Genomic DNA, 20108 nt, shown 5'->3' on the forward strand with positions numbered 1-20108 from the left:
AAGATTTGCATAATTGCAGCAAAAATTCTCAACTCTTGTAACCCAGAGGCTGGTAAAAAGAGACAATTCCATACCTGCAAGTGCAAACCTCTCGCACCATGAAAAAAAAACAGTGCTTCTGTTTATTTAGAGAACAGTTTAACTTTCTCCATAAAAAAAGGTCTGCACAGACTTTCTCCTTAATAAACTTTTCCACCAACTTATACATAAATCTATCATAATCCATTAAGCTAAGCTTGCCCAAGGACTCTAATGCTTTTGAAAACTAGAAGAGAAAATCTGCCCTTAAACAGAATTTAGCAGAACTGCTTATATTATCCAGGCCATTTTATGGATTTGAGCAACTGAGCAACTTTCCCTTGGGGCAATATACTAAACAGCAGCAGCATTTGAAGAGACTTCTCAGTGGAGATGAATAAGAACACAATACTGTGGGCACAGCAACAATTTGGAAGATCCTGTGCTGGAAATACAGGCAGATTCAATTGTACACTGTGGACAAAAGGCCAAATGTGGAAGTAACAGTTTTGCAGGGTGCAAGTCCTTAATCTGTTAAACTTTTATAAAACACGCAATCATCCTAACATTGTTGATGACATAAGAGATCTTGTTATGTACAGTACCTTGCAAAATTATTCACAGTGTTTTAATTTTAGTTTTTTACATTTTGTCATGTCAAAACCTTAACTGAGTATGAATACAACTGCTGTGTGAAGGCCACACAGATTTGTTAATGAGCACGAGCAAATGCACAAAAACCAGGACAAACTGTAGATTAATCTTCTCATTTTGATTTGTAGAAAAATAATAAATGCATTTATAGTGATGGCTTTCATTGGCACACCCAAAAACAAATGTTTATTTTACAGATGGAAAGTCCAAAAGGTATGAATGAAGAACTGTTATTTAACTCCTTTTTTGGATCTATTCATCCTACAAATATGGCATGCATTCAAGGAGCTAAATATTAGCAGTGTTTATTTAGGGGACCTAAGCTTTTCTTGATTTTTGTTTTTGTTTTGGTGTGCTTAAATTCAAAGAGTTCTTTTTCCTCTTGTTTGTTGTTCTTTAACTTTAAACATTATACACAGTTATTTACTTTTTAGCTAATTAACTTTTCAACCCTTGATTGGTCAGTTGTCTTTATAGGGGAGCTGACTACAAGTGCACGGTGTACTTTTGAGTTTTGTTCTGTAAAGAAATTTGATAACCATGTATCATCATTATTTCCTTTTATCTTAGTCCAAATATAATACAAATACATTTGTGGGTGTATTGTGAAAAAATGTAAAATAAAAAAAAATAAATAAAACTTAAAGTATGCATACTATCCAGGTCTGGTTAAGAACCTGATGCTTACTGTAATTTTCAGCCTTTCAACTGATTTTTTAAAGGCCTGTGAGATTCTATTAACCTTTAAAAGCACCAGCAGTAGGAGAACAATGCTTCAGCATGATCTTGGATAGATAGAGTTTAACAGCACATCTTCACAGTCAAAAAGAAGAAAAAAAAACACCTAAATTTTGCGAAGAGGACGTATTATCAGCAAGCCCAGAAATATTGTTCTTCCTAAGACAGCATCTTGTTGCCTGCTAACAAAATCTCCCTCCCTTTCCTCATTTTTAATCACAAAATACTGTATATGTGCAGTTGGTTTAAAGGAGTCACTTCCTATGGTGCAGTGGTAGGTTTGAAAGGTGACTTTTTTGGCGCTGAATGAGGTGAAGGAAATTAATCTGCTTTCTGTTGCAGATAAGAGAAACGATGAGAGTTTGGGAATGGGTTCCTGCAAGCGGAGAATTTTACTAATGTCAAATGTTTAAGGCGGGGGTTGCCAACTCCAGTCTTCGGGAACTACTTTCCTGCAACTTTTAGATGCATCCCTGCTCCAAGTCAGGTGGAGCAGGGATCCATCTAAAAGTTGCAGGAAAGTAGCTCTCGAGGACTGGAGAAGGAAATCCCTGGTTTAAGGGTTTACATAAACAGGTTTCAACACTACATGCCTGTTTCTGTTGATTTTCAAAACCTCAGAGACCCGACACATGCCAATAAAGAACCATAAATATTACAGGTTTGGTCCTACAGTGTGTTGCGTACAGCCACACAGCAATCACAACATACCACACACAGATTTCTCTCATGAACATTGAGATGTCAATGGGGAATCTCACAAAACCTCTCAAGATCAAACGTGAGTTCAGAGTAAATGAATATGGCCGACAAGGAAGAAGCAATGGCAATAGTTTGTGGACCAACTTTAACAACAAAAAAACATTACAAAAAAAAAGGTTTGGTTAAAGGAGTGGAGACCACCCGAGCAGGGACTATACTTACTATAATATGGAGGTGACTTGTTTTGTTTTTATTCTTGGGAAATATTGTTACACAGTGTTTAAATTATTTTCTGGTGCATCATGACAGTTGTTTTATCTTCTATATTTTGGATTCCCCTATATGTTTCCGTCACCTCGCTTTCTGATTTGTTACACGTCTGTCATTCCTGCCTGTGTTTTTGTTATATTACCTGGTCTAGTCCTTTGTTTTCTGTCTCCCTCCACCCCAAACCCACACCTGTTCTGTGTTTTCCCCTGATTGCCTGGTCACGTTTGTCATTGGTACACCCTGCTGTTCAGTTATGTACTTAAGCCCGTTAGTTTCCTTTGTTCCCTGCTGGTTCCACACAGCAGGAATATCATAGAATTATCTTTAGGGCCATCACGATAATCAGGGCATCCTGAAGATTGTCGGAATGGGGTGACCGGGTCAAAAATCGGCATACTTACCTTGTCTTCTGACCAGGCATTATTTATACAGCCTTAGGTTGTAATGTTATGTACATTTGTTTTTTTGTGTCCAGCCATGAACAATAAAGACTTGTCATACCTGCAAACCTTGAGCTTCAGTTCTTTACCGCATATTGGTCCATCAAAAAACCCAACTATGACAAAAAGAACCAGCCAACGGGACCAAGAGGAATGGAGCTGAAGTTCAAAAGAGGTGAAGTCCTAGTAAAGCTGTTCTCTCACCTTGTGACCTCTCCCAGCTCCACATGGAGGAGGTTGGAAATAGCTGGAAGCCTTTAAGACTGGCTTAAGATTTTTTTTTTTCCAGATCCTCGGATTCACCACACTATAGAGGCCGAGCATCAAAGGGCCCAGGGTGAAATCGCCCCATCTATGAGGAGGCCTCCTGCTCCCTTCCCCGCTCGCCTCTCTACTGAAGCTGGAGGCGGCTTTCCAGCTCATGGTTTAGCTCCTGATCAGCCATCTGCGCTGACCCGACTCCTAATCCTGTTCCGGAGGGGTTCTTGAATGAACCGCCTTCACACCCCGATCTTGTTCCTGTTTCTGTTCCGGAGTGGCCCCAAGCCGAGCCGCCCTCACACACTGTTCCTGTCCATGAGGGGCTCGTGGATGGACTGCCTCCACTTCCTGCTCCTGTTCCCAGTCCTGTCCTTGAGGGCTCCAAGGACGAACTGCCTCCATCCCTGGTTCCCGTTACAGAGGAGTTTGTGGAAGAGCGTTCTCCACTTCCTATTCATGCCCCTGAGGGGTGCGAAGACGTACTTTCTCCACCTGCTGTGCCTGACGGGTCCGCCGCAGATCTCCACGGCCTCGCTGAAGGTCCCAGCGATTTCTGCACCGCTTGCCTGGGTTCCAGTGGTTTCCACACCGCGCCTCTGAGCTCCACTGTGGGTTCTCCTGGTCAGATCTTCTTCTCCTACGTCGCCGGCCTGTTGATCGCCTGCTCCTACGTCGTCGGCCTGCTGATTGCCCTGCTCCTACGTAGCCGGCCTGCTGATCGCCGGATCTGCCGGGGACGGCCTGCTGATCGCCGGATCTGCCGGGGACGGCCTGCTGATCGCCTGATCTGCCGGGGACGGCCTGCTGATCGCAGGATCTGCTGGGGACAGCCTGCTGAACTCTGGGTCTGCCGGGAACGGCCTCCTTCAGAGGCCCCCTCCGCCCACCCTGGTCGGATGTTTGTTTTGTTTTTGTTTTGTGAGCGTCTGGGTTCCGCCCTTAAAGGAAGGGGCTATGTCATACCTGCTTGTGTTTTTGTTATATTACCTGGTCTAGTCCTTTATTTTCTGTCTCCCTGCACCCCAAACTCACACCGGTTCTGTGTTTTCCCCTGATTCTCTGGTCACGTTTGTCATTGGTTCCCCCTGCTGTTCAGTTATGTATTTAAGCCCGTTTGTTTCCTTTGTTCCCAGCTGGTTCCTTATGTGTTGTTTGTGTTTGTGTGCACGCTTGCTACCGTGTCCGTGTCCAGCCATGAACAATAAAGACTCGTCATACCTGGAAAGCTCGAGTTTCAGGAGTTCTTCACCACATATTGGTCCATCAAAAAACCCAACTATTACAATGTCATAATGAACAGGCAGCAAGCTTGCTTGTCCTTGGGGAAAACCCCACACTAGGTTTTGGGCCAAGACAATCTAACATGTTGAATATCCGGATTTGAGGTTGGAGTGGTCCCGACTTCCTTCCGAGCAGACTAGATCACCATTAACGCACAGCAGGAATATCATAGGATTATCTTTAGAGTCATCACGATAATCAGGGCATCCTGAAAATTGTCGGAATGGGATAACCGGGTCACAAATCGACATACTTACCTTGCCGTCTGACCAGGCATTATTTATACAGCCTTAGGTTGTAGTGTTGTGTATTTTTGTTTTACATAAAAAACTTGTATACACAGAAAGTGTCTGAGGGCAAAAAAGGGAATAAAATCATCCAGAAAAGAAAATGCATTCACCATTGGATTCCGTCTTAAAAGGTGCTAAATACACTAAAGAGTTCACTGATGTAGTGCTAAATGGGGCACAAGAGAATAAGCACACAGTGAGTCTTTATAGAGTCACTTTCTTTCTCCCAGGCTGATGAAAGTCAGTCTGTGTTCTGCCCCCAAGTGGACTGAATATCAGTGATGGTGCTTATTGCTTTTACATTTTCCTTGTGACAAAAAAACCCTGTCCAAGCAACAGGACTAATACAGCATGATATTGACTGTCAATCTGGGATCAAATGCAGGGGCCCTGCTTAAAGAAGAAACCACTTCACACATCCTATATTTAGCCTTAATCAATCCTGCTCTGCTGGGGTGTTTCAAGACACACATTGATCAACATCCAAGATGGAATCTGTTCAAAGAACTTGCTAGAAAAGAAAGGTTGGAGAAATATTGAGTAAGAAGGTGAGTAATGGTCATCTATGAGCATATTTAACCAGACTGTTTCATCTTTCTCTTTGGCTCTTAAGCTAAATGAAAGTGATAAAAACAAAATCATTTCCCACATTACTTGGTGATCTATAGCAGGGATCACAAATAAACCAAGAGGAATATGGCAACAATCACAAACTGCATCACATCAATGCTGTATATATCCTAACAACCATCAAACTGCTTTTGTAGTTAGATGGCAAAACAAATTTTAGCCCAGGCAAAATGCAGCTCCAACAGTTTACAAAGCATTTGCCCTTGACAGACTGAAAAAGCATCCGTATAAATGATTTGTAACCTCATGAAATCTGAGGCAATCAGTCCCAATCTTCACACTGTGACAGCTCATTACGGACGTTTGGCTACTCACCCAATAACAGCACACTTGTTCTCTTGTCACCACGGGGACATGACGCCACACTATTTGGAAGATAAATGACTTGGTGATAATCATGGCTCAAGCAGTGACACTAACCCAATGTTAACCTCGGTTTTCTCAAGTATGCTTATAACTTTGATGATAATTGATATCAAAACGTTTGAAACTCCACACAACTATTTATTCCAGAATTTGAAGTACAGTATGACTGAAAACCCATCATTACAGCCCTGTTTAAAATAAAGTTGGAAAAAAGAAAGCAATGATATTATTTTGTCATATTTTTCAGAGAATAATAGAAAAATTGGGGGTATATCGTGATATATATCGTTATTGTGATATAAAATAATCTATATCTTGATATATGGATTTTTTCCATATCGCCCAGCACTAGTATATATACCCACTGAAGTAGTGCATTATTGTGAAGTAGAAGGAAAAGGTTTACATTTTTTTTTTTACAAAAGATACTCCGAAAACTTTGTGATCTCTTTTACTTAGATACCCCTAAAAATCCAGTGCAACCAGTTGGCTTTAGACTAAATAACACCTGTGTCTGATTTAGGCTCTGTATAAATACAGAAGTTCTGTGGAGGCCTCAGAGGTTTATTAGAGAACATTAATTAACAAACAGCATCAAAAGACTAAGAAACAGAGCAGACAGGTTAAAGTTAAGGTTGTGTAGAAGCCCAAGCTCTGAGCATCTCACATAGCACTGTTCAGTATATCAACAACTTGAAACCCAGTAAGACATGGTTGTTCAGCTTTCTGACTACCCAGGTGAGCTGAGAATTAATCACAGACAAAGCCAAGAGACTGATGGTAACTTTGGCAGAGCTGCAGAGATTCACAGCTCAGGTGCTAGAATCTGCTGACAGAAAAAAAATAATTGTCAAGCACAGAACAAAATTGGCCTTCATGAAAAAGTGTCCTGAATTAAGAGACTCTTGAAAGGACGTCACAATAAGCTCTGTTTGCAGTTTGCCACAAGACATGTTTGGGACACAGTATACAGTAGAAAGAGGGACTCTGGACAGATAAGATAAAGGTTGAACATCAGTCAGTTGGTCAGTCATTTTCTACCGCTTATTCCATAGTGGGTCACGGGGGAGCTGGTGCCTATCTCCAGCAGTCTATGGGCGAGAGGCAGGATACACCCTGGACAGATCGCCAGTCCATCGCAGGGCAACACACATACAACCATGCACACACTCATTCATACACCTAAGGGCAATTTAGAGTTACCAATTAACCTAACAGGCATGTCTTTGGACTGTGGGAGGAAGCCAGAGTACCCGGTGAAAACCCACGCATGCACAGGGAGAACATGCAAACTCCATGCAGAAAGACCCCTGGCCGGGAATCGAACCCAGGAGCTTCTTGCTGCAAGGCAACAGTGCTACCAACTGCGCCACCGTGCAGCCCAAGTTGAACATTTTGAACTCAATTAAAAGTCTTATGTGTGGCAGAAAACTAACACATGCACGTCACCCTGAGCACACTATCCCCACAGTCACATGTGATGGTGGCAGTATTATGCTGTGGGGATCCAGTGAAAGGTAGTTCAACAAAGTGTTGACTCAGGGGGCTGAATACATATATGTATGTAACAATTTTCTGATTTTATTCGAAAAAACGAAAGACATTATTTCTGCTTGTCAATTACGCACTACTTTGTGTTGGCCTGAAATCCTATTAAAATATCATTGAGTTTGTAAAATGTGAAAAACTTTTTAAGGGGTGGGCATACCGGGGTATTCACACTTGCCACTTTTGGTCCACTTTAAATGGACCAGAGTTCGTTTCCCCCCTTGGTCCGGACCACACAACTGGACCAAGACCCACTTCTTGAGGTGGTCTCAGTCCGCTTCCAAACGGACTCTGATGCAATTCGCTTATGATCTGAATACAAACCGGCCCCAACCCGAACCAACTACAAAAAGCGTACGTCTCTTTGGACATAAAAAGACACCGTAGCCGGTAGCAAAGGTGTGTGTTGTAAGGTAATCATACCTGATAAGCTGTGTGTTGCTTGGCAACGCTACTGGCTTGTGTGGGACAAGGCGCGTAGAGAACGTCGGCGTTCAGCACGCATTCTCTGACGGGGTTCCAAAATTATAAATGGAGCGTCTTAAAGTCTGTGTTGAATGAGCTGCTCTTCACCCTCACAATAATATTGCAGCTGTAATAACAGCACGAATATGCAGAACAGAGGTGCTGCACGCAGCATGTCTACAACTGTTTTCCTAAATTTCTTGGTCTGTGCTGTGTCCCGCCCCCGTCATTTCTGTCCAATGGGAACAATGATCGTCACCCGGATGGCTTTGTTTACAAGTAATAGTTCACTTGCAAAAAGTACAATGTGAAAACAAACCGCACCAAATGAAAAAAATAAAGTTAGCTTTTGGTCCGGACCAAACAAGCGGACCAGAGGACTTTCCTGGTGTGAATACACCAGACAGTGTAAGATTTACTTACACATAAACACGAGTTTTTTAAAGCACACCTTATCACCTTTAAATGAGAATGTTTAGTAAATAAAAACAATAAAAGTTTAAGTGGTCACATAAAATGTCTTGCTTTTCAGTAAGTTTAAAATAACCTCTGTTTTCTCCCATTAACTAATTTTTCTAAATGTATTTATACTAAGACCAAAATGTAAAACACTATTTGTGTTTATTTATTTATTTTTTTTAAGAAACTTGTCATTCATTCATTCATTACAAAGCCAACACAAAGGCAGCTCAGCTATCTTCAAGGACAGTGGATTTTAATCCAAGTCATCTAGACCCACTGTCCTGCATGCTTTAGATGTTCCCTTGCTGCCACATACCTGGCTTAAATGAGTAAGGGATTTACAAGCTTCTGCAGCACTTTATGCTAAGGAGACAATGTAATCATTTGATTTAGGTGTACTGGTGCAGTGACACATTTAAAAATTGAAGGACAGTGGTTCTTGAGGACCAGAATAGAGAACCATTGTTCTAGGAGAAGCAACAATTCCTATGCCCCTCATTATTTACTGGTGAGAATTACCCTGACAGAGATTTGGTTACTAATGTCCTTAGTTACACTAACTCCCATTCAACTATAAAGACCAAGAGAAAAATTGGCAGACAAAATGTTTATTCAGCCAATATCCTACCGGTTTCTCACTACCCTTAGGTGTTACTAGGAAGCAATAAATGAATTATGATACACTAGCCAATCTCTCACAATTTGTGGTGTAAATAAAGACAATGACATACAACTGATACAGTGGCTCATGTGTTCTCATGAGTTTTGATGCTTATAATTGCATACAAAAGATAACAGTGATGTGAAAATAAGTAATGACTGAATTAGTCCCACGGTATGATATTCTTTTTTTGTGTTAACAATCAAAGCTGATTGCTGACGTTTTCAAATAAAAAAATATGCCCTAATCTTTGTACTTGTCATCATTTATTAAACAAATAACCACACATTTGAGAGCAAGATTTGCATCGTGAAACCATAAACCCATTGCATACTGCATAAGTACAACTGCAGGAAAAGACAGCTACATTATCCAGGTCTAATGCACACAAGCAGGTGGGGAAGCCATACAACTCAGACCTATATATGATACTGCAGGATTTCACACAGATAGATAAAGCTAACTACATAGTTTCCAAAATGTGCAATACATTCAAAATGTAGGTTGCGTATGTCCTAGAACCATTATGTACTGTATGTATTCTTATAGCAAGCTTGTTGATGCTGCTTTGAGCTGATAATCTTGTTCCCTTTGATAATTCATCATTATGTTACATGATGAACATAATGTATTATGTAACATAATATTGTCATATATACTGGCCCTGTGACTGACTCACTGGTGACCCCTCCAAAGTGCATGCTGCTTCTCCCCTACTAACTGTGGGGATTAGCATGAACCCTTTCCCATGACCCTGAGTAGGACTAAGCTGGTATATAGTATGGATCAGTGGATGGAACTGACACATCTTTTATTTGTTGTTACATTTGCTTTGCAACCTGTATGCAAAATTAAAGCTGTGAGTTCATTGAATGCAAAAACAACTTCCGTTGATTATTTTCTGTCCTCATAAAGAAAAATCTAGCCCAGGATTGGAGGAAGCTTTGCATTTAGGGGTAGTAAATATTTTCCTTATTAAGAAAAGTAGTATTTTTGATTCCTTCTGGTTTTTCTTTCTTTCTTGCCAGTATTAATACATATCAGGACTGGTTGTGATTTATCAGTTGTTTACAGGACTGTACATTTTCTAAGGTGTTGAGCTAAGAAGCCATGTTTACATTTACGATTTTCCTAATGCCAAGATTCAAATTGATTGGGTTAAATGGCTCAGAGTGTTGATTTAAAGACTGCATCATGTGTACTGTAAGAAGGATCAACAATTGAACATAACCCTTTCATTTGAGCATGTTGAACTGATCTAGTCCCTAAAACCTTTATATTCTAGGCCTGATACCTCATTAACTTTTCACATTTTGTCAGGTTACAAACACAAACTTTAAGGTATTTTGTTAGGGTTTAAATTGACAGACCAACACCAGGTAGTGCATAATTGTGACATGACTACATCGCTTGTGGCAAACTGCAAATTAGACTTTTTGAAGGATTCTGACAAAAATTGCTTTCTTCTCACTACTCCTCCAAGATTTGTGAAGCAGGACTTATATTATATTTGCTTTCTTAAAAGATCTTCCCACCTGGGGTTTGTGAAGCTCCTTCCAGAGTTGTCAGTTTAAGTGGACAGTCACATCTTTGGTAGGGTTGCAGATTTGCCATATGTTTTACATTTTTACATGATGGATCCATAACCTAACCCTCTTTTAAACTTCTCCCTGACCTGCTTGGTGTGTTCCATGGACTTCATGATGCCGTTTGATCTCTAATGTTCTGACAAACCTCCAAGGCCTTTAAAAAACAGCTATATTTAGAGAATACAAAAATCAATTACATACTGCTGTAGTCTATTTACTAATCAGGTTACGTCTCGAGGCATTTGACCATGCTGGATTTTATTTAGGTATATTTATAAATAGTGGGCTGAACAAAAATGCATAACACATTTTTCAGGTATTTGTTAAAATAATTAAAAACCATGTATCTTTTTATTTCACCTCACAATCATTAATCAACCAACCAACAAATGAATCTGTGTGGATAAATACACTACACCGGCTTTATATCCAAGGGAGGTGAAAAAATCTTAGTCTCTATAGGGAGAGATGCTCTATCTCTACAAGTGCACTGTGGAGAACATCCTTACAGAATTCATTACTGTCTAGTTTACAGATGCCAGCAACCTCCATCGATTGGTGATTGCAGCCCAGCACACCATCAAGCCAGAGCTTCCAAACCCAAACCAACTCCGTCTACAATCAGACTCCACAAAAGAGGTGTAACAGTAATATTGGACATTACGCACTGACCAAACCATCTGCTTCCATCTGGAAAATGGTTTAACACAGTAAAATAAAGCAACAACAGAATGATGGATAGATTTATTCAAGAGCTATGGCCTTCATCACTCTACCCTTCCCTGGACTTTACACACTACAAAAAAAACAGTTAGCTAATATGAATACATTAAACTTTGAAAAAAAAATATGCAGTGAATTGACTGTGTGATTTCATTACCCTTGCAAAGGTCACCCATATACATACAGTGTAGTTGTGAATCTTTCAAATCCAAATAATTTACCATATGTATTTTTTGTACATCTCAACATTTCCTAAATAGAAATATTTTTAACATTTGTTTCTGGCTTCCACTGGTAAAAATCTATATTTTAACTAGTAAAAGTATTTTTCATATTCCGCTTTTCTGAGCCACATACAATTTCGTTATAGTTTTCGTCTGTTAGTCAGTCATTTTCTAACAGGGTACTCCCTGGACAGGTCGCTAGTTCGTCGCAGGGCAACACAGACACACACAGGACAAACAACCATGCACACACTCAGTCACACCTAAGGGCAATGTAGAGAGACCAATTAACCTAACAGTCATGTTTTCGGACTGTTGGAGGAAGCCGGAGTACCCGGACAGAACCCACGCATTCACGGGAAAACATGCAAACTCCATGCAGACCCGCAGCCGGGAATCAAATCCAGGACCTTCTTGCTGCAAGGCAACAGTGCTACCAACTGTTCCACTGTGCAGCCTTATGAACTCAGCAAACTCAGTCCGATGTCGAACAAAAGAAAGCAAGCTCAGCTTTTCCATTTTTCACCAACCTCATGTTCTGCTTAGTTTGACTTTTCAACAATAATTCACATTTTTTTCCATACCTCAAAATGTATTCATAGCACAAGGTCATATAAAAAATCTCTGTGATGAAACAGAAAAATCATGCTTTCTTGTGCCCTGGTAGCAAAGTTTTTGTTTTTTTGTTTTTTTAATTATGTTTATTTTTTGGAACATGTTGTATTCAGTTCGGATATTAAAGATAGAACACACTTACTGTGCTGACAGTGAACTCCGCTAAAGCCTTTTGGACACTTGCAAATGTAACCAATGAAGGTATCGCCTCTGTAAGTCTCACTGATTTCACATGTTGCTCTGTTGTGACAGGGGTTTGGATGACAGGGGCCTGTTCAGGAACAAAGAAAATAGACACACAATGAGTAGCATTTATCATGGTCTCATTTACTATGTTAGCATACAAAAAATAACAAAACTAGATAGAATTTTTACTCTGACGAAGCGCATTGTTTTTCATTGTGTGTCCTGAGCGTGAATAAAACGAGTAAAGAATGCAGACAATCTCACCCAGACAGTAATTCATGTTTAACATAAAACAAAAGCATTTTATATATTTATTCTGTGCTTTGAAAACACACTTAAAGAAAGTTTAGACACATACATTTCCTCCAAAAACACTGCGATATTGTGTGCAAGTGAAAAAGTGTTTGACAGGCAAAAAAGAAGATAACAGGATAACGAGTGGAAAGAGTCTGGCATTAAGATACTGCTATTGGTCTTAGTGATCAAAAGACTGCAGTCTGAACATTTTTCAATTTCTTCACTCTAGGAAAGCAATACCTCACACTAATAGGGGGAAAAAGAGGGCATAGGCCACATTCAAAGTACATTAGACTCTTTTAAAAGGCCAAATATTGTCCAGTCCAAAAATGTGTTTTTTTCTGGAAAACTGGCAAAAAGAAAGCTATTGTTGAAATAAAACCATAACATTTTATGCTGTAAACATTTTTGACTCATGCACATTGCTGTGTACCATGAAATGAAAATATACACCACCCTCAACAAACAATCCCCACCGTGAAACATGGTGGTGGCAGCATTAAACAGAGGGAGTTCATGGGTTAGAGTGGCCTAGTCAAAGTCCAGATCTAAATCCAATTCAGAATCTGTGACAAGACATGAAACTGATCTTGAGCCACCTGCCCAGTCTCACTGAGCTTGAGGTATTTTTCAGGAAAGAATGGACAGAAATTTCAGTTTCTAAATGTGTAAAGTTTGTAGAAACATACCCGAAAAGACCCGCAGCAAAACATGGTTATGCAAAGATTTAACTTAGGTTGGCTGAAAATAAATGTATGCCACACTTTCAGGTTTTTATTTGTAAAAAAAGGTTTTGAAAAGCATTATACAATTAATCACAACGTTTTATTAATCTATTGCAAAAGATCCAAATGATATGGTTGTAATGTTGTAAAATTTCAAAAATGTCAATGTTTTCCAAGACACAATATCTCAAAATGCATAGTTTTTCTGTTATGTCTCCACCAGTCCAGCTGACTAATTATCAAGAGTTTACCCTATTCACAGTGGAGAAATGCAGAGGTGCAAAACCTTATTGCATTTATATCTTTTTTCTGCCACACTGAATGCTAGAAAATGATAAACTGGAAGATTCATAATTGACTTGCTGCCCTTGATGTTTCAATGATTTCAAACCAGTGTGTCAAAATTACAGAAGAGCCCAGAGTTGAAATGTCCAATAGAAGAGGCCACAACAGTTTCAGAAAGTTATTCAACAGGTGAAGGATGACAACAAAGGAGATTACGAATTTATTTTCGTTGTAGGATTGGATGTTATGGTAAAAATATCATATGCAGTTTTTCAATGAAAAATATACTAATCACAATTATTATCAGTGCTTCAAAACGTTAAAAAATATAGCTCTTCAAAAAAAAAAAAAAAACAAGTTTAGACCAAAAAACATGTCTTTCTTCAAAAATGCATTTTTGCACAGATTTTTATTCAGTTTTTAATTAGAATACCTGAGCTACCCTCACTCCCATACTGTTTAGCCAAATGTAAAAACTATGCTTCACTTTAAAATGTATCTGCTAGATAAAAAGTAGTTTATGAAGTAAAACAAAAGAAAAAGAAAAACGAATCCATCCAAACAAAAACCTAGTCCAGGGCCAGCTCACAGTTAGGGCCCTTACAGATTTATAGTGGTGGCCATTTGCAATCAGGCATTTATTGTAGATCTTATAGACAGAAGCTATTCCCCTTCAAGAAATAACATCTACAAAGCCCCTCAGATGCCAAAAGGCTCTTCTGAGAACATCAGAGTATGAGAGGCAAAATCTCTGTAAATGAAGAAAAATGTGCCAATGTGAACACACTTCCCAACCACTTGTGTTCAGGAACCCAGGCCCTTCACAGCAACCCTTTAATATCATCATGTGAAATATTAGAATGCTAATAGGGAACTGAACTGGGAAAAAGGGGAGATGAAAAAATATATAGGTTGAAAAAAGTTGATAGAAAATCTTTTGAGAGTTTCTTAAAATGTCTAGAACACAGGAGTGCTTTCGAGAAAACTGTAAAAGTCCTGAAGTGACCCAGTTAGGATCATAGTGCAGTGAAGCAGTCCTAGAAAGACCTGGGAATGAAAGTCTGCAGATGCTTTAAATCAAAAATGTCTTTCTTCAAAGAAAAAGAGAAGAAAACTTCAAAGAACAGCTGTGCCAGGTGAGCAAATAATCAGTTTGGAAAAAGGCTACCATTGCTGCCAGTTGCTTTAGCCATTTAGGAAAAACTATAAGATACAATTGAAAATGATCTTTCATAGTTAAAATTTACCCCCTAAATATTTTATGTCCATGGAAATTTAGTTGACTATTTTAGGATGGTTAGTCCTTGTCTTTCCTAGAAATACAGACTATGTGACTATTTGAGCCCATACAGTGCTTTGCAAAAGTATTCATACTGGTTGAACCTTTCCACATTTGTTTCATATTACAACCCCAAAATTCATATTTTTGGGATTTTATGTGGTAGACCAGCAGAAAGTAGTCCATATTTATTAACTGGAAGGAAATGGACACATGGTTTTCCCTTTTTTAACAATAACAAACTTGTGGTGTGCAAAGTCAATATATTGCAAAATCACCTTTTGCTGCAAATACAGCTGCAGGTTGGTAAGTGTCTCTTCCAGTTTTGCACGTCTAGAGAATGATAAAATTCTCTATTTTTGTTTGCAAAATACATTGGATAGTTTGGAGTATCTGAGAACACCAGTATTTAAGTCTTGCCCCGAAATCTCTGTTGGATTTAGGTCTGGACTTTGAGAGGACCATTCACACAAATCAACATGCTTTGATCTAAATCACTCCATTGCAGCTCTGGTCGTATGTTTAGGGTTGTTGTTCTGCTAGAAGGTGAACCTACGCCCCAGTGTTTAGACTTTGAAAGGCTCCCATGAACACTAAACATTCCTTATTGCCCTGCTATAGAAATGCATCCACAAAGCATGATGCTGATACAACCAAGTTTCACAATGGAAGATGTGTTCAGGGTGATCTTCAGTTTTCTTTTACATGGAAGTGAAGATTGTGAGTTTTGCTCCTGTCTAGCCAAAACATGATTTGAAGGTGATTGAGTTTAGTTTGGGGTTTTCTTCTGATCATGAGTATCTTCCCCAGGCTCTGTTTTAGTTATTTCTTTAGGTTTAGTTTCTTAATTATTCTTGTGTTCTGTTCTTTATGTGTTCTAGTTTGTGTTCTGTATGAGTTTCCTTGGATCAGTTTCTATTTTCACCTGTGTCATGCCCGTTACATACGCTGCTGTTCCGTTCACTCCTCCCAGACACATACTGTTGATCTTCCTGCCTGTTATTCATGCCATGCCTGTCCATGCACGTTTGTCAAGCCAAGCCAATACCCTGTGTATCTTGCCAGTTTTTGTTGCCACCTAGCTGTGTGAGTTTTCTTTAATTAAAACTTTTACTCACCGCAACCCTGCCTGTCCTGTATGCATTCTGGGTTCCATTACACAAGCTACTCCTGACAGAAACACCTTCTTCCATGTGTGCTGCACAATCGACTTGGCTTGGGATGAACTTCAAATGCTGAAGGGGACTCTACTTACAGATAAGATGAACTATGAAAGCAATTGGGTGACTGAGTTTTATTTAGGTGTATCAATGTAAAGAGAGCAGAATTTAGGTATACACCACAGAGTTTAGATTTGTATTTATAAAAAAAACCAAAAGGAAGTTATGTATACTTTTTTTCATTTGATAGGTGTTCTGGCGAACTGCTAGGTAGCCACTCCCCTCTGCTGCATCTTTCTGTGGCTTCTCTGCTTGTTAGTGATGAGAACCAGGTGGACTCAATCTCCTAGCAATCAGAGTGCAGGTATTTTTGGTGTGACTGACTTGTCACTCCTGTTTGAAGAAGTGTCGCAGCATGAGAAGCAAATAGTGCTGGTAGTACATGGAAATTGAGAACTGTGCGAAAGTTTTCTACAAACAGGGAAGGACAGCCGGTAAGCCTCACAATGCTGTTGCTCATTTCTTGAATCTCAGTGGAGCAGCATATGGACTCTGATTGATTGTTGATAGTTTTAATATTATTGAAATCAAGCATGTAAAAGGAAAAAAAAATACACTTGGTGTTTATTAGGTAAAGTAGAAAGTGAAAAAAAAAGATGAGGTGAAAAAAAGATGTTGATAAATATGCTAATTTATTTATTGGTGTTGAATTTTACTATAAAATATTTGCAATTTATTGTATTTTGGGATTAACTGGTTACAGGGGTGGAAATCTGTTTGATTATTTCACAATGTATTTGTCTTGTTAATTTCAAAATGTAATGGATGTATTTCTGTTTCTTTTGAGGTTTTTCACCTATGTGGCTGGAAGGCTAAAACACAATGGTGACCATCATACAAAATAGAGATGGATCAGCTAAATTGAAGGCTCTTTGAGTGAAGTCCAGTTAAGGTTCATAGTAGAGACTATCCCTTCCAAGTGGGGAATCGCACAGTAAACCAAACCTGACAAAACTTGACAATAGGTATGCACCAATTTGTGTTGTCCATTGCATTGAAACCAAAGAAATGAATAGACGTTTGGAGCTTTTAATAGGACAAAATGTGAAAAACCTCTAGGGGTTGATTACATTTGTAAGGCGCTGTGTCTCCAGTACAAATTTGGTCCAAGCAAATACTCAGAAAGTCATTCTTAGTTACCCTGCGTTATCTGTGCCAACTACCCTTAAACCACATTTAGATTTTGGTCAATAGGGCGGTATCAATTCAAAACTGAAACATACGTTTTCTAAACAATTTTCTTTTTGAAACATATGAACATGATAAATAACTTCAGGGAGGTTCCAATTAGCACTGCATTGTATAAGTTGAAAAAAATGTTTCATTTTTTTTACTTTACTTTTTAGTGACTTAAATGTTTTCTAAACCTATAATTCTCTAAAAAAATAACATTACTGCTTTGGTTCAGATTACACTATTCCAGACTGCCTTCTCAAAATGGGGGGCTGTTTATGTTCTACCTGGCCAGGCCCTGGGTCAGTACAGCTTGGCATACAAAAAAGCTGTTGTGAGCACTAATTTGCATGGAAATTCATGTTCATGGTAATTAGGTATAAGCATGGTGGCTGTGTACAAACTGGCCCATTCATCACAACTATTGTTTTTGCTTTAATATTCAGCTGCACAGAACAATAGCCAAGCCATGAGTGCATAGTGAATCAGAAAAAAAAAAACATACTAAAAGGAATATTTGAGCACTTTTCCTCTTGTGAATTTTTTTATTCTCCTCTCCTAAAATTGACAAAACTGGTATTGAATAAATGTTTGAATTAACAAACAAACAAACAATTAAAAGCAACATGGTGACCTTATACTCTCATAAATAACCTGGAGCACTGGCAAAAAGGCAAGTGATGTGGCCTTTAAATTGGGATATTTGTTTCATAACTCAGACATCCGTTTAAATCCATCTCTGGATGCTAGTAACAAATATATCTGAATACTAAAATATTTATATAAAATAAAACTTATGTGGATGCATATGGTAACCTATATTCAATTCAAAGCTTGGGAAATATCTGTTGACATAAACATCAAAACAAGCTAATATTTATCTCTTCCCACAGCATGTTTTTTTTTTTTTTTTGCTTGGAGTTCCCTTCTTTTTATGTCTTTTGAGCCTTGTTTTTTTAAAAGGCATATCTGACTGGTGAAAAAGAAGTGCTTTGACAAGGCTGTTATTTCATTTTAAGTGATAAACAACAAAACGTCCCACGGGTGAAAATAGCGTGCTCTCTAAAGTTACTGTGACAAATTAAAAGCCACAAGTGCAAAATTTGACAGCATGACAAAAAAGGGAAAAGTCATCTGCTGAGCCATGGAAAGCTGTGCTTTAACTTGAAAAAATGTGTACAGCGTTGGTTGGAAATGAACAGAAAAATGAATCAGAAAATAAGCATCATTGCTAGACATTGTTTATTTTCCCACTGAAATTAACAAGTTTCTGGATGTGAATGACAAATAAGGTAATTCTGCAGAATATGTGCTATTTCAAATTGCTACATGCGTCAGCATTAAGGAACAGCCAATCAGCTGAACAGAGGAATATGTTATCTTTTACCCAGACTCTGCTATCAGCGTGAACAAAGATTAGCAGTAGTTGATCTTAGTATTGATATACATTATAGTAACAAAAACCCCGAGAAAATTTTAATAAGGTGAGACTGACAACCCAGAGGGAGACTAAGGGTTAAAGGGAGCTTGTGACAGATGTAGAGGGGGGAGTACTCTGAGTGACCACTACTTTGTGGTTCATTTTTGTTTGTTTGGGATTGAGATTTATAACTGATATCTCTATGTCACTTCTCAACCACAAATACCCCAGGTTTCTAAAATCAGCAGGGATATGCAAATCGCCTGCCAAGGACTGTCTATGGGTCCCAATTACAGCACCTTTTAATGAATAGTATCAGAACAGCTACATGCACTCATATTCTGATAACTGTGGTTTTACGACAGAAATTCTAAAAATATTGTGATGGTTGTTGTGACGAAATGTGTCAACCAGTGTTGCTGACATATCTGTGGTTTAGAACTTTTTAAAGCAGAGCAGTTCACTTGTTATTTCCAAACTTAACAGTTTAGGTATTTCAAAAGGAAGTTGTGATAAAATGGCATGGGTAGAACGACTTCGAATAGCTACTGTTAAGCCAAAGATTATTCATATACTGACAGGGTTATGGTTTAAATTTTTTTTAAGTTCTTTTAACTTTACCGTGTTTATTTTTTGACAGGAAGTAATATTAATGCTTTGGAGTGGCCCAGCCAAGGTCCAGACTTAAATCTGAGAGTGAAACTGTGGATAATTGAAGAATGAGGGTGGTGGTAACGAGGTCTTTCAACCTCAAAGACTTAAAGCTCATCACCAAGGGTAAATTGTCAAAATACCAGAGGAAACATGCAAAACGTTGGTCAGCAATTTCAAGCTTTTAATTGTTGTAATAGCAATAAATATTTTCTTTATAAAATAACTTGAAAGATGCAACATTTCAACAAAATGTAGATAAACATGTTTATTTAAAAATTCTCATTTTATTCATTTTTGTTTTAAAAAACAAACTTTACATTTTTGAGACATCTGTCTAATGTCCTATCAGAAACAAACAAACTTCTTGGTTGAATTAAGATTATTTGAAACTAAAACTGCAGGGGTATGAAACATTTTGGGCTCAACTGTAACCCTAAACGTGACTGAGCGGAAGCAAGGATGAATCAAGCTGAAGGATCAAGAAAATGCTACACAGCGGAAAAGTGTCTGCTGAAGAACGATAAAGACATCAGTTTGAGGCTCCTTTAATTATAACCGATTTTTATCATTATCTGGAACAAAAATCTTAATGGGAGGTCCATAAGAAAGCCAGAATAACTCTGCACAATAAATATTGGGGTGGACTGATTCTGAAACAGTTTCTTAAGACCACAACTCAGGCCTCATTTATTCCTTTGCTTAGGAGTTGATGCAAGAGAATTTGGACATGCCAAATGCCTTCTTGGGATTCATACCTACATTTGAGACACAATTAGAGCACTGTAAGTTTTATTCTAAACAGCAGATGGGGCTGCTGATAAAATCTCCCTGTATTCAACAACTGGTCGCAGAAGAAAAGATTCAATAGGAAATTCATTTCAAATACAACTCTAAGAAGTCTTGCCCTATAATTCATTTTTTTTTTGCCATTT

At 38.6% G+C, this 20108-nt stretch overlaps 1 protein-coding gene and 1 long non-coding RNA gene across 4 annotated transcripts in view; one reads left to right on the forward strand and one right to left on the reverse strand.

The window, feature by feature from the left end:
* LOC124877972 (EGF-like repeat and discoidin I-like domain-containing protein 3) overlaps nt 1–20108 on the reverse strand; it is a 213655-nt gene that overhangs the window by 139845 nt on the left and 53702 nt on the right. For 2 of the 3 annotated variants that reach the window (XM_047381656.1, XM_047381658.1), the window contains one exon: nt 12080–12208. The exons of the other annotated variant lie outside the window; for it this stretch is intronic. In XM_047381656.1, the coding sequence (XP_047237612.1) occupies nt 12080–12208 (129 nt within the window). The remainder of the gene's footprint in view (nt 1–12079; nt 12209–20108) is intronic. 3 annotated transcript variants of the gene reach the window in all.
* On the forward strand, nt 16265–19399 carry LOC124877973. Its single transcript, XR_007040638.1, has 3 exons — nt 16265–16363; nt 16717–16894; nt 19163–19399. It is a non-coding gene; the product is annotated as an uncharacterized LOC124877973 (long non-coding RNA).

This window comes from Girardinichthys multiradiatus, chromosome 12 (genome assembly GCF_021462225.1).
Source record: "Girardinichthys multiradiatus isolate DD_20200921_A chromosome 12, DD_fGirMul_XY1, whole genome shotgun sequence".
NCBI lineage: Eukaryota > Metazoa > Chordata > Actinopteri > Cyprinodontiformes > Goodeidae > Girardinichthys > Girardinichthys multiradiatus.